This window comes from Leuresthes tenuis, unplaced genomic scaffold (genome assembly GCF_036924035.1).
Source record: "Leuresthes tenuis unplaced genomic scaffold, fLeuTen1.0.hap1 SCAF_6, whole genome shotgun sequence".
Lineage (NCBI taxonomy): Eukaryota > Metazoa > Chordata > Actinopteri > Atheriniformes > Atherinopsidae > Leuresthes > Leuresthes tenuis.
This window is the reverse complement of record NW_027325360.1, coordinates 3,885,830-3,899,805: the sequence shown is the minus strand read 5'-3', so window position 1 is coordinate 3,899,805 and position 13,976 is coordinate 3,885,830. Positions and strand designations below refer to the sequence as shown.

The following is a 13,976-nucleotide window of genomic DNA, read 5'->3' as shown; positions in this document are numbered from 1 at the left end:
CCATGGAAGCAGTAAGGGTTCACTTAGTTTTTCACACACTTGCTTCTGAATTTTGTCTTTGTTTTTGTTAAATAACTTTTTTTTTTTCATTTTTGAAAACACGGACTGCTGCAACACTCATAGTTTAATACATTAATGCAATTTGGCTTAGTTTTTGCTGAATAAATGATGAATATGTGCAAAATGACGTGTGGTGCTTATCTGAGGCTATGTTTACTTCATCTTAAGAACTGACAGAGGGTGGATTTTCCTTTGCATATGACTATCGGCAAAGTTTGAAAGAGGGTCTAGGGTTACCATGTTTAAATATGTTGACAAATCAGAGGTTCCCATGGAGTGCACTTACATGACTGTGTACCAATGTTATTGAGAAAGCATAATATTTAATTTGGCAGAACTGAAGAAATTATCAGCTTTCAAAATATCCAAATCCGGAAGTTTCAGCTCAGTATAGAGGCAGAGGACCCAGGGGAAGAGGGTACTGTGGGAAATAAGGAGTTTCCTTCTGTCTCCGAGCTGTCTGTGTCTGAGAGTGATTCTCTCTTTATCCCAACAGCATAAGAAAAGATGGACACACAATATCCACCAGTGCTTTGGTGGACTTGAGATGCAGATAAACTCAGACTGAGGGAGCAGTCAGAAAATGAAAGCAGAGCAGTTATCCAGCTTTTTTTCTTTTACTCTAACTCCTCTGATCCTCCCACCTTCTCCCTCTGCTTCCACTCTGCTGCTCCTGCTGGCTGGGGAGGAGGAGGAGGAAGAGGGATGCAGGGAAAGCACACCTTACCTCCCTCCCTTCTTCACTTTCTTCCTCCCTCTCTCTGTCTCTCCCTCTTCACTCCACAGCGACAGCAGCACTCACCAACACACCAAAACACACCACTGCTGTCACTGGCAGGAAAACACACACTTACACATCCCACACACACACAAACACACACACACACACGCTGAGCGGCATCCTCAACACAGACCGAGACGCCCTTGGACTGCTGCAGGCGAGGTGAGTGAGTAAATATTTGTAACCTCCTCTGTGTGTTTGAGTCTTACTGTGTGGATGTTATATTAGAGTTTGTGTGAGTTGTGTAATTTCTCATCCAGCGTGTGTGTGCAAATTGGCTTTTTGTACATGTGCTGTTGTGGTTTGCCTGTGCTCTGCGTGTGTGTGTGTGTGTGTGTGTGTTTACGAGGCACACCAGAGCCAATGAGACTTGTATTTTGCACCAGACCAAAACAAATCCACAAAATAATGCTGACTCTCTCTCAGAGGAGTGTGTGTTTTTGTGCAGGCATGCATGCATGTGTATTCCTGGAGAGGCCCAAGTCTGTCTGGAAACTTGTCAGCTGTTGGGAGATATGTGTGTGTGAGTATGACAGTATGTGTGTAAACCGGTGAGGTAGAGGCTCACATTCATGCCAGCACAACTTGTCAAACTGTAGATTCTAGTTTTTCGTGGCTCCAAACTGCTGCAGAGAGTTGCAAGGATAAAATCACCACACATCTTCTCTGTTGAGTTTCAACTCCAACACTCACCAAACGCACTCTTAACAGTGTAGAAATGTGACATCAGATTAAGTTGCTAGCTGTTGCTAAGAGTAGGCACACTTTGGATCATTACTAAACATAATGAGTCTGTGGCAGTTGCTCAGGCATCCAACTCAGCTAAGGGTAGCTGGCCCAAGCTATCTTTAAACTCTGCGTTGGGTAGAATATGATGGAAGGCTTGCTTGTGTTTCTTTGTGCTGCATTTTATTATAAGAATAAGAACAGAATATATACAGGTAACAGTAACATACAATTCAATTACAGCAAACAAAATAATAAAGTATTCTTTGTTAAGCACGTTTTTTAACAATGTTACGAAGTGCTGTACAAGAAGAGATAAGATGAGTTAGATCAGATGGATGTTTACAAGAAAACAACACTAAAATGTATGATAAATCCATCAGATTTCTCAAAGAGGAAAGTATTAAGGAAGGAGTTAGCTTCAGACATGGTGTGGGTAAAGAGTTCCACAGGATAGAGTTACAACGGAAAAGGCCAGATTTCACTTTATCTCAAACTGTGATCTGGTAATAGTTGCAGGGCAGTATCTGCACATCTCAGTGGTTGAAAGGGAACATACCAGGTCAATAAATCTGAGATGTATTTGGGAAGAAGGCTGTTTAAGGCTTTGAGGGTGAGTAAGGGTTTAAAATCAATATGAAATCTAACAGTACAGTACAGGGAGGCGAGCACATTGCTGAAGTTTTTGTGCCTTTTTGTCACGTGAATGAGTCCAGCTGCAGAGTTTTAAACCAACTGAGACGACCGAGGGAAAGAGCTCACACTGATTCTTAAGTATCGTGAATAATGGTTGCCAAGGTGAGAGCAGACAAAAGAGTTTTGAAAGTTAGCAGCTGAAAGAAAGACAGAAGATATTTCACTTGAGAATCAAAAGCTTCTCCTAGATTTCAGCACCCTGTGTAATATCATTTGAAAGACCAAACACAATGACCTTTAAGGACATTTTCAGCCATCTGGGTCTTAATGTCAGAAGGAAAAGCTGTGAGATTAGCAAGGCTGCTGGGATCTGTGGATTTCATCAGGATGTACAGCTGAGTTTTAACAGGGTAATGCAGGGTACTTAATGAGAGATAGAGACCAGAAGGGGGCCAAAGACTGAGCCCTGTGATATGCCAGAAGACAACGGAGCTGTTGAGGAGGTAAAGTTATTATTAGAGAGGGATAAGCATGAGAAAGGAGCTGAATCCTTAGTTCCAACCCATCTCTGTCACTGTAGAATTCATAAATGTGTTTCACCTTTATTCTTAACTTCTACACATATGATAAGCAGCTATTCAAACATTACAAGCTGAAATAAACGAGCAGAGACTGGAGACTTCTTTCTCTAGCTGTGAGACTACCCTGTTGCCCTCTCTGGCAGAAGCAGCTAGTTTGAGAAGTTTTCAAGCTGCAAAGAGAGATTTCAGGTCTCCATAGAAACGTATCGTGGTATCCACTTTGTCAACACTTATGTACTTGGTGTTTTCAGCGTTAATCTAAGTATTGTTGTTGTTTTGTGTAAAAAAAAGCTGAAGTTGCTTGTTTTGACAGACGATAACTACCCATAGTGCTCATTTTCTGTTTTTATCCTTGTGAGAACGACGGTCAACCTGCAGTGTGTGAATCCGTAAAAGTGCCTGTTTTTGTTTGTTATCAGCCTCCCTCTTTGTGAGTGTTACTGATTCAGACAAACTCAGACTGGTTGTGGTCCTGGGAAATCCAATTCTGAAGAGTGAGTCAATAAATAGGTCAGAGTTCAAGTGTGAGCAATTTAACTGAGCCTCTGTTTGCCCCAGGGGGGCAACTAAACTCCTCTGACCTCTCCTCAGCTTCTCAGAGAGCCTGGCTTACTCATCCTCTGAATCCTCACTGTCTCTTATCCATCATAGTTGGACTTCTGTCATGTACAAGGGGCTGAGGAGAGCCCCGATCCCCTTTTCCAGTTTGCATGTGTACAGCTGAGAGTTTGGCTCAAAAGCAGAAATCAGAGGGAATGAATCTGCCTCCTGACAAGAAGACTCTCACAACCGCTGTAATCTCCTCCAAGAGTCAATATGGGCTTTGTGGCTTTGGAAGACACACACTGACACACTGGGAGGCATCTAATCCCTATTGTGTCATACTGTTTTTCAGTATTAAGACATTTTAAGTATGCAGCGGCTAACCCTAACCAGCTGAAACCCTCCATTTGTGACTGATTTTCTGAGTTTAAAGCTTTTCTTCAGCATTTTCTCTCACATAGAAAACACCTGTTGAGTTGTGACCTTTCTTGATGCACCTGTTGTACAAGTTTTTTATATTAAAATTGTGACACAAATGTCACAATCTGTCTCTCCTGTGTCCACAACAAAACAGGGCTCAAGTTGCTGCGCACCACATTGCTCCGGTTGGCCGGTCCAGCACCTTCTATGGCGGCTTGCTGTTAGCAGTATGTGAGCTCTTTCAACACAGTCCATTTTTGGAGTGTCAAAGTCATCATTTCCTGATGAATTCTGTTTAGTCTTTTGTCTCATGGGAACATATCGTTGGTATCTATTCATCTGCTTTTCTCAAAGCACTAATAAGGAAGTTCTTAACAGTGAATATATAAGAAATTTCTTTGGGAGTGCCATGTAGTGGAGGTATGCATAGTGCATAGTATTAGCGGTATTAGGGCTGAAACAGCAGGCACAGCTTACTTTTTGCTCACAGAAACACTCATTTACTGACTGTAACATCTCAAATAAAGGCTCTGAAAGTGATGGCAACAACCTCTGAACAAAAGTAGATGAGATTGGCCTATTTTATCTGACTGCAGGGTAGCTGGTAGCTCACCCTCAGTGGGGCTGAAGTCCAGTTAAATATAATAAACTAGTCTAAATATCTCATCAATTCGTTATAATCAGAATGTGTGGTCCACCACAGTGTTCTGCTCGGGAGACAGTGGTAGTTACTGGATTTAACTCTGTGAGTGCACTTTAGCCCCAAAAACTTACAACAACTGAGAATAAAAAAGGTTATAATGGCTTGTTTTAGCAGCTGAACCTTGGCTTATTGGTTCAAACAGGCCACTTTGAGTAAAAAACGTATTAAAAGGATGAGAATAAAACAGTGTAGATGCTTGAAAAAATGCAATGTAGACTAATGCCTCAGACAGTTGGGCATGATGTGAAATTTGGAGTCGTTTGGCATCACTTTGTGGCCGTTATGGCCCGCCGAAGGTGAAAAAAACCCCCATATTTCCTTTGTCTCTCGTAACCACAAGAAAAGACTGATTAGATTTAAAAGTTTGTTGAAATTATTTAGAAAAATATTCACAAGATTGAGAAAGACTGAGTCGTGAGTATGATCAGTTTCCGCTGTCTCTTGGTGTTCATTCAGCTCTTTTATTTGACATTCACATTAGAAAGGAGACAAGAACAGCTTTCTTTCACCTGGGATCAGACCTCTCCTGTGACTCACGGCTGCTGAGGTTCTGGTCCGTGTCTTTGTAACATCGAGGTTGGACTTCTGTGATGCTCTATAGCTTTTGAGGTCTGCAGCAGCTCACATTCCCCCGGGTTTGCTTATGATCATCTCTCTTTGGCATGCACTTTGATGGAAGGTGCTCTATAAAATTCTTTAATTTCGTTACCATAAGGGTGGGAACCTCAGGGTGGGCAAGGGCCAAAAAAAATAAGACTCAACAAAACTATGCTGTAGGAAATTATGATAACCTCAACAAAATCTGGAAGCTAAAATACAATGATTTTGTAACTTTACTATCTGAAATAAACCGATCTTCATCTGTAATATTCACATTATAGAAATAATCAGTCTTCTTCAGATTGCATTGAATCACTACAATTAATATAATATATAATTAATTATAATTAATATATAATAATATATGAGTGACATTAAAGACAGATTTCCAACAGATTTAGACTGTAGTAATCAATATCCTGTATCCTCTATTCTCTCTTGTCTCTATGGTCCAATTCCAATGTTCCATGGTTTTCCAACCATTTCAATTCATTTAAGATTATCAATAAAGTGCCAAATCACAACAAATGTCATCTCAAGCCAAGTCAAAGCTACAGTCCAGTTCAAACGAATTCATGAAATGCCAAATTAGTCCAATTCACACGGAGCCAATCAAAAAGAAAGTTGCCAAGCTAAGGAAACCGGCAGATTCGACGCAGTGGTTGAAAGAAAAAACTCCATCAGAACCACAGCCACATTTGACCTCCACCTTTTCTTATGTGGAGCGAGTTGTAGAAGTCATTTGGCCTTTCAACACGGTGTTTAGATGACACAACAACTTGATCCTCCAAAGAAAAGGGGCACATACCAGCCTTGAATGCAAAATGGAGGGGTAGAGCCAAGCTCTGGGGCCAATGGGGCCAATGAGAGGAAGTGGGATTGGGCCACTGTTATGATACCTACTGAAGAGCTGCAACAGATGTTTTTTTTTTCATCTGAAAATAAATAAAATTAATGGTTTTAATCTGAAATAAATGGTTTGATCCACAAAATGCAAAAGCTGTCTTCGGCTGACAGAACCTAAATCAAGCTCTAACACATTCTGAGCCTCTGTGAAATCTTCATTTAAGACGTGATATTCATATTACAGGTGTTCAACGGTGCCTGGATGAAATCCAGAGTTAGATCATAAATGTTCAGCATTGGTTTGATATATCGGTCTGACCGCTCTGCTTCAATCCAGCCTCTCAGGGGACAAACTTCTGCTGTCTGTCTGTCTGCTGAGGCTGCCAGCACTACAAAAACAAGACGGAGAGGCGAGGGGCCCCAGGGGTCCGTCAGTGTGGGGACGGCACAGGGCTGAGGGAGGGGGAGATGGGGAGGATGAGGGGACTGTGTTTACTTTTGTCCTCTTTGCCTGCCTTGCCTGGCTGCTGGGAAACGACAGCAGAGGGAAAGAGGAAAGAGGAAGACCCTGTCTGGACAAGAGAGGCAGCAGGCTGGCTGTGTATGAGTGCGTGTGCACGTGTGCGCGCACGTGTGCGCGCCAGAGAGACCTGCAGAGATCTTGAGATGGAAAGTTGTAGAAGTTTGGGTGTGTTTCTATAGGTCTTCAGTACGTTTGTGCCTTTATGCAACTTTCTTTTGAAATCATTAATGTTTTATCGAACAAAGTAAGCCTGCCGGAGCCTTTTCTGCCGCTTAGTTTTGGTATGTAAAGCCGAAAGTAAATATATGTAATGGGATTCCTTCTTCAGATATTGATACTTTTACCCAGAAGTGATATCTTGACCATATTTTTAAAAAAATGGATTATTATTAAGATTAATATATGTAAAAAACATTTTTTTTCCCCAGTGAGTACATAAAAGCGTTAAATGTCTATGTGTGTATTTGTGTGTGTGTGCGTGTGTGTGTGTGTGTGTGTGTTTGCAGGCTTGTTGCTGGACACCTGAGAAAATAAGATGCCAAATTATGAGTCGTGGGGTTTACAATGTTGGCTAAAAGCTGTTTTAAACCTCCACACATAGCATATATATTAAGATTATACTGTATTTTGGATTATATTTCTATATGATTGTTCACAGTTAACAGTTGATTAATAGAAAAATAATCGAATATGTTCTAAGTGCACCTTAAATGGATATTTTTTAAATATTCCTATCAGCATAGGAGGAGACAAACATTTTACATTTATTCACACAACACTCCCAAAACAAATTGTCCTGACAAACACTGCCCAGAACTAGCTTCAGCAAGCTAAAAGAAGCTTATCATGGCGAACTCAAGCCCAACAGGCAGCAGCAGAAGGGCGTGTTGACCTGAATGTAACACGCTTTCACATGCAAAACAGTCACACTTTAAGAAATGCTGCAGGTAGAGTTGTCCAGGAGTAAAAGTACAAGTTTTAAACTACTGTAGAGTCTCTGCATCAGCTGTGTGTTCTGCTAACAAGGGATATTTGAGACTTTTTGTACTCTGGCGATAACTTAATTCACATCGAGAGTAACGGCTGACCCCACCACAAGATTAGGCTGCATCCCTTCTTGATTTCGTGCACTACGGTGTGGGTCAAAGGTCAAATTCACAGAACATGCCTACAAGAAGATTTGTAGCGTTAAGACACATTTTTGTTAACTTATCATGAAAGCGGGAAAGGTGACAGCTGCTTATATTGGGGCTGCAGTGAAAGTAAAGAGCTGTTTAGCTGTGTGGTAATGCTGTGGGATGCAGACAGAGAGAAGCTGTCAATATGGTTTTTGACAAAGTGTCGGATAAAATGGAGTCATTGCTGAAAGTTCTCCAATTCATATGGAAATACAGCAATTTTTTCCCAGAAGCGCTTCATGATCAGACTGAGGACGCCGCAGCAAAGTGAGCGCACGGTTTGGGTGCCGATGTGCACGTTCAATGGGTCATGTGAGGGTAAGGGCCGAGTTTTAGGCTGAAATTTAGACCCACATTTCTGTTAAAAATCACACACGAATGTATGTGTGTGAGCAACAAAAAAGGCACAGTCAGAGAAGGTGCGTGTGTTTGTGTGTGTGCATTTTATGTCAGGGCGTCTGCATACCTGTACGTGCACAGGGCTCAAGCATGAGCGTGCACAAAGGCCATTCTGTGTGTGTGTGTGTGCATTGAGTCACGCCACTGGCTGAGTGTTTACACATGTGTAGCTGTGTCTGACAGAGTGTCCGTCTCCTCTGTGAGTGTGTGTGTGTTTGGCAGCTGGCCGGGCTCCAGCTGTGTCTGGTTGGATAATGAAGTCCAGGTGCTGCTGCGCCTGCTTTAAGACACCTGTCACCAATATTTAGTGCCAGAGAAAGCCAGACTGCAAACAGGGAAGGAGGAGCTGTTTGCTTATTTTAACAAGGCTGCCTCACTGGACCTGAGGATGGGATGTACGAGGAGCTCTTTCCCACAAACCCTGGATGTGAATGTATGCGTGTGTTCAGAAGTGAACAGAAAGTCAACAGGAATCATTCTTCTTCTTTAACTTTTGCTGATTTTGAGTGTTTTCTGACATCTTGTTTAGATATTTGATATATTTGAATTTCTACATGAAAAAAGGATTTAAGAATTTCAATCGAAATACTTTCAATTCAGTTTAGAAAACAATGGAAAATAGTGTAAATGAATATTTGTAAAATAGTGAGGTGTCATCATGTCCCTTTGCTGTTTTTTTTCTGTAAAGCAGTACATGACGGGTGATAAAATGCGAAAGATGTAATCATGCAGACTTCTGTAACTGTGAAACCTTGTTTTTTTGCAACAGAAAGACTTAACTATGTGCATTAATCCTTAAAGAAACCGTGCACTTTTATGCCCCAACCCCAACCATTTGTGTGTGAGAGCACATTAGAGAAGTAAGAAAGAGTAAATGTTGTCTAAAACCAGTGATCTCTTATCATTTATCATAGAAAAACACCTTCTGCCGGGTCTCCGTCAGCCTTTTTAGTGTTTGTGGCTAATTTAAAGACGTGGAAAGTGGGCGTCATCATATAAAAACAAGTGTGTAGACACAGGATATTGTTTCGAGATAAGTTTAAACAAAGTTAACAAACAGAGTTTATTGTAAAACTGCCATCTTTTTGTGCTGTTTGGTTGCTCAAATTAATTTGGCTGCAGGGTTGGGCTCCAGCCCCCCCGCAACCCGACCAACGGAGTATGAAGGTATAGGAAATGCATGGATGGATGGATGGAAATTAATTTGGCAGTTGTTAGGATATAAACCCACACTGATGATTTTAAATTTGGACAAAACCAACACAAATCCAGCTAAAAGATGACAAATTTACATAAATATATCTGTGGGAATTAGATTAGATTTTCCTTTATTGTCCCACAATGGGGGAAGCCAAGTGGAAAATACACAATACCCTTCCAGGTGTCCATAATCAAGAATGAATAGATTTTAGAGACACGTTTCATCCACTTTCCCCTGAGAATGAACACCTCATAAGGTGCTTTCATTCAGATGTTGAATCAGTTTATAGACGGTGGCCTGAGACTAGTCTTCCATATGCTTTTGTTTGTTAAACAGCACTTTTAGTCTCCTGTTAGATTTATATGTAACAGATAAATGGCTTTGGTGGCACGTTGTTCATACAGAACTCACACAACAGCAAGAAGAAACTGGATGCTACTGCTGGATTACGGTTGAGATTTTGCAGTGATGGACCATTTAAAACTGCTAAGTCTCTAAACTCCTGAAGGGACCCTCCTTTTCCTGTGTGTCTGTGCCTGTTCATGCCAGCCTTTACATTCAGACATCTACGTTTCCTTATAGTCTGAGGAGCAAAACAAAGGCCTACCTGTGTAAAGTCCAAGGAAACTTACCTTCATCCTTCCAGCACATTGGGGCTTAATTGACTTTCTACACGGGCCCCTCTACCGTCCAACTGCCTCGTCTCCAGCACCTGTGGCCTCTCAGCAGCCTGTCTGCGTCACCTTCCACCCTCCAGCGGCAGCCTGCCAGGGACTGCCTGCACGTTCAAAGACCTGCAGCCTCGTGCACGGTCTGAGAACATACCGTTTAAGTTTTTTTTGCCTAAGCTTCTTTGACATGCTTGGAAACCTGACAGAAAGCATTGGGCTACATTCAGAATCCACTTGGCGCTGTAATCCAGAACATCTTTCAGATGCAAACCTTATATAGTCTCACATGATACAAGTCCAGTGGAGATAAGGCAGTAGCACAAGTCTTAATGTCTGAATGTTGTTTAATTGCCAGCATAGAGAACTTTTATTCAAGAAAACATGTACATCTTTACTTTCTGAAATAGGGTGGGGTTGTTCTTAGCAACACTGTCTGAAAAAGTCTTCTGTCTACTATGCTCTGTTGAATGTTGGATCGGCTCTGATGTGATTTCCTGTCCAACAGCCTCCTCTCTCTGCAAAGGTAAAAAGACAGCAGCAGCAGCTCTGCAGGTATCCCTCTAAACAACCGCAGCTGTTGTCAGAGGAGAGGGATTTCACTGCAGTCCAAAAGCAAATCTCATGACCACAAAAGTGTTCTCATGCCGTATATAAAAGAAATAAAAACCTACCTTCAGACCCTTCTGGGAGTTTGGAAGCAGAAAAAAAACACCCACACGTCTCGGCAGTAGGCTTTCGCCCACAGCTCACAGAAGCGCCTGGCCACAAGCACTCATTAGTGGTCATGGTGTTTCCCTTCGTGCCCCTCTGTCTTTGTTAAACTCTCATCACTCACTGCTTTCATTCAGAAACGCAGGTAGGTTTGTGGCCCACATTCTAAATACCCGTCTGCACGGTTTTGAGGATCTTAGCTGCTTCACGTACGATGTTGGTCTGACTGTTATCACGACAGCCTTTTTCTTCCTCGACAGCCAAAAACGGCTGTAACTGAATCTTTCTTTGTTGGATCAGGATGAGGCTGTGGTCATGGGAGCAGTGTGGGGAGACAGGTGTGGTCCTGCTGGGCTTCCTGACGCTGGCGGTGTCTGTGGGGAACCTGTCCACCAGGGGGCTACAGGTACACAACAACACCTCACCTCACTCTATGAGTCCCATGGTTATTCACACCCACGTCAAATAAATTCTGCACCATATTCTGAAAGGAGACGACTAATATTTCATATCTAACCAGACAAAAAACTTATTTTGTTCCTGGGAAATCATTCTGAGTGAGCCTCACTGCTCTGTAAGTCACAGGTCTCTGTAGGTTTCAGGTTCAGCTTCTCCAAACATACTATCAGCTCTGTTGTTTGAGCTTCTCGTGGCAGAGAGTTCACGATGCTGCTGAAAATCTGAAGGTTGATCCTGATGAGCATGATTTGTGAGCCTACCAGTGTTGATCTGCAGGCCCACAACCATGAAACAATTAACATTTATCCATGTGGGTATGTTTCTTCTGCAGAAATCATAGGGGGGACAGGGCGGTCCAGAGCGCCTGCACATCCAGGGAGAAAAAGATGCTTGTCACCCTAAACAGTTAAATGAAAACATAACTGTATATTTTTTAATTATACAATATGCATTGAAAGCATTTGTTCTAACTACAGATATAAAATGGAGCCTCATAAATGTTTTTAAATGTCCAGAGACTCTCTGGTGACATCTCTGGGAAAAAAAAAGGCCATGTGTTGCTAGTTTGAGAATAATGAATGTGTGGGAACGTCACATTATTGTGTAGCTACTGTGCTACGATGACATGGGAAGTTAATTATCAGGTTATTAATAAGTAATGTTTCCACCAATGGAAACGCTCAGGTAAGCGTCAGTGGAAACTGACAATTACAATCGCCCTCAATGAGCATTTCTGAGGGATTGAGAATGTATTTATTTAATTTTTTTTATTAAAGAAATATATTGAATTTTAACAGAATCTTAACTGAATTTTCATCTGATCAGCGACTGGAAATGGTTTGAAGTGTTTTAAGATACTAAAACATCATTAAAGACAGTAAACAATGAAAAGCGTTGACTCCAAACACTAATCAGGGCACCGATGACCCATCAGCTCACCAATCATTACTTATCTTTCCCCTCACGTGCCCATCACTCCCCCCGGCCTTCTCTCTCACGTTCTCTGTCTGGTATTTGCAGTGTCTCTCGGCCTCTCCTACAGCTGCTCTATCTCACACCTTTACAAGGAGCTCAGTGCACATTCCAACAGTCACTCTGATGAATCTGTCTGAATAAAGGGATGCAGCCGTCCGCCTAAGTTAATGCTGCTAATCCACATCAGGAATGTGTGAAATGCTGAACGTCTTCACACACCGGAGCCTCAGCACAAAACACTGACCTCGTTTACTGGATTCTTTCAGGTTCTGACGTACACTCTGACGGTCCGGCATACATTTCGCTGCTGTTGTTACCCTCCCTAACATCACAACAACTTAAACTACGACGAATGGAAGGCTGTTGTTAGCAACACCTGCATTTTCTGTTTCTGAAGCTCCACCAATAATTCTGTAACAGCTGTTAACTGCTAGTTTGCTTACATTATGCGTCTTCTGTGCTGAAACTTCATCTTTGTCATTATTTTGAGACACCCAAGAAGACTTTGAAAGTAACGCATCTTTCTTCACTCCTAAAACTAGCAATACATTTGTGTGCGATACATTTCTTTAAGGTCCAATTAGGCACAAAACAAGAACCACAAGTACAAGGAGCACAATTTTAAATATATATTGTTATGTGACCAAACTGTGGTTAAACTTAGGTGCTCCAATATCAGTATTGTTGGCCCATTTGGTAAACCAAGTATCACTTAAAGAAAACTCCCCCTGAAATGTGAAGATGAAAAGTTGAGCACCAACCACAGATTTATCAGTGAGATTGTGACACAGTTTCACTTCCTGGCAAAGTGTGCCTCAATGGAGCCAATCCCTGCTGTTATTGGGCGAGAGGCACATCCTGCACAGGCCACCAGTCCATCACGGGGCTGAGAACCCAGAGAGAACCCATGCATACACGGGAGAGCATGCAAACAAGTTGAAAATGTTTTTAATCTAAATGTTTGCAGCCTCAGAAACTTCTTCATAGGTTACAGAACGATTACCATGATTAATGCAATGACTTGACATTGTGTTTTATTTGTTCTGTTTGAAGCTGGATGAGGGCAGAAAACAGAACACAGGTAGGTGGCAGAAAAAGAAGTAAAAGCCTGTCAATAAACTGAGGCTGAGAGGAAGAGGCAAAGAGTAAAATAACAATGAAACAACTTCAGAAGTATGGATGACAGCGGCCGTCTTACCATGAACAAAGAAGAATATATACAACAGAACTGATGACAAAGCAAAGCAGGTTTTTAACAGGAAACTAAGATCGGGTTGGCAACAAGAACATGACGGGAAACTAAACTGAATCACAAGAGAACAAGCCCTTACAAAATGAAAAAGGAAGTAAAATTAGCTGAAAAAAGGTCATGACAATAAAAAATACACAAAAACCCAACAAAGAACATAATAAAATCAAGATTAAACCAACAAAACCAGAACATCTAAACAAAAGCTAACGAAAGAGGAAAATCTGATTAAAAAAACAAGTCGTGAAGAAAACTAGAAAACACGGAAATCTAAAGTCCAGATTAACCACAACACAAAGAACACAACGGGACCCGAACCGCGACACTTTGTGAATCAGTATCTGCTCGTGTGCAGGAGGAGGGCGTGGCCTCCAACAGCCTTGAGGAGGAGCTGGAGGTGACAACGTACTGGTGGGGCGAGTGGGCCAAATGGACAGCCTGCACCCGCACCTGCGGAGGGGGCGTGATGTCACAGGAACGCCACTGCCTCAAACAGAGGTCGGTCAGTCTGCAGCACACACACCAACATGTATGTAAAAATGGGCGCCATGACAGCTCTGTAAGGCCAGAAGACACGATTCTTATCTGGATAACTGGGAGGAAAGCTGCAACATAAATCCTGCGCTTAACCCTCAAATACTGAGTATGTGGTTCAGTTTCTAACCAGCTAGGCCTTCAGTCTGTGTCATTCTGTTCTCTGGTTTCCTCTGGAAA

General features: G+C 42.0%; 1 protein-coding gene across 1 annotated transcript in view; it reads left to right on the top strand.

Annotated features, from left to right (window-relative positions):
• The first annotated feature begins 793 nt into the window (after positions 1 to 793).
• Positions 794 to 13,976, top strand: part of adamtsl2 (ADAMTS-like 2) — a 35,193-nt gene continuing 22,010 nt past the window's right edge. The window contains exons 1-3 of the mRNA XM_072387243.1: positions 794 to 1,003; positions 10,880 to 10,985; positions 13,618 to 13,760. Coding sequence (XP_072243344.1) covers positions 10,881 to 10,985; positions 13,618 to 13,760 — 248 coding nt within the window. The 5' untranslated portion in view covers positions 794 to 1,003; position 10,880. The remainder of the gene's footprint in view (positions 1,004 to 10,879; positions 10,986 to 13,617; positions 13,761 to 13,976) is intronic.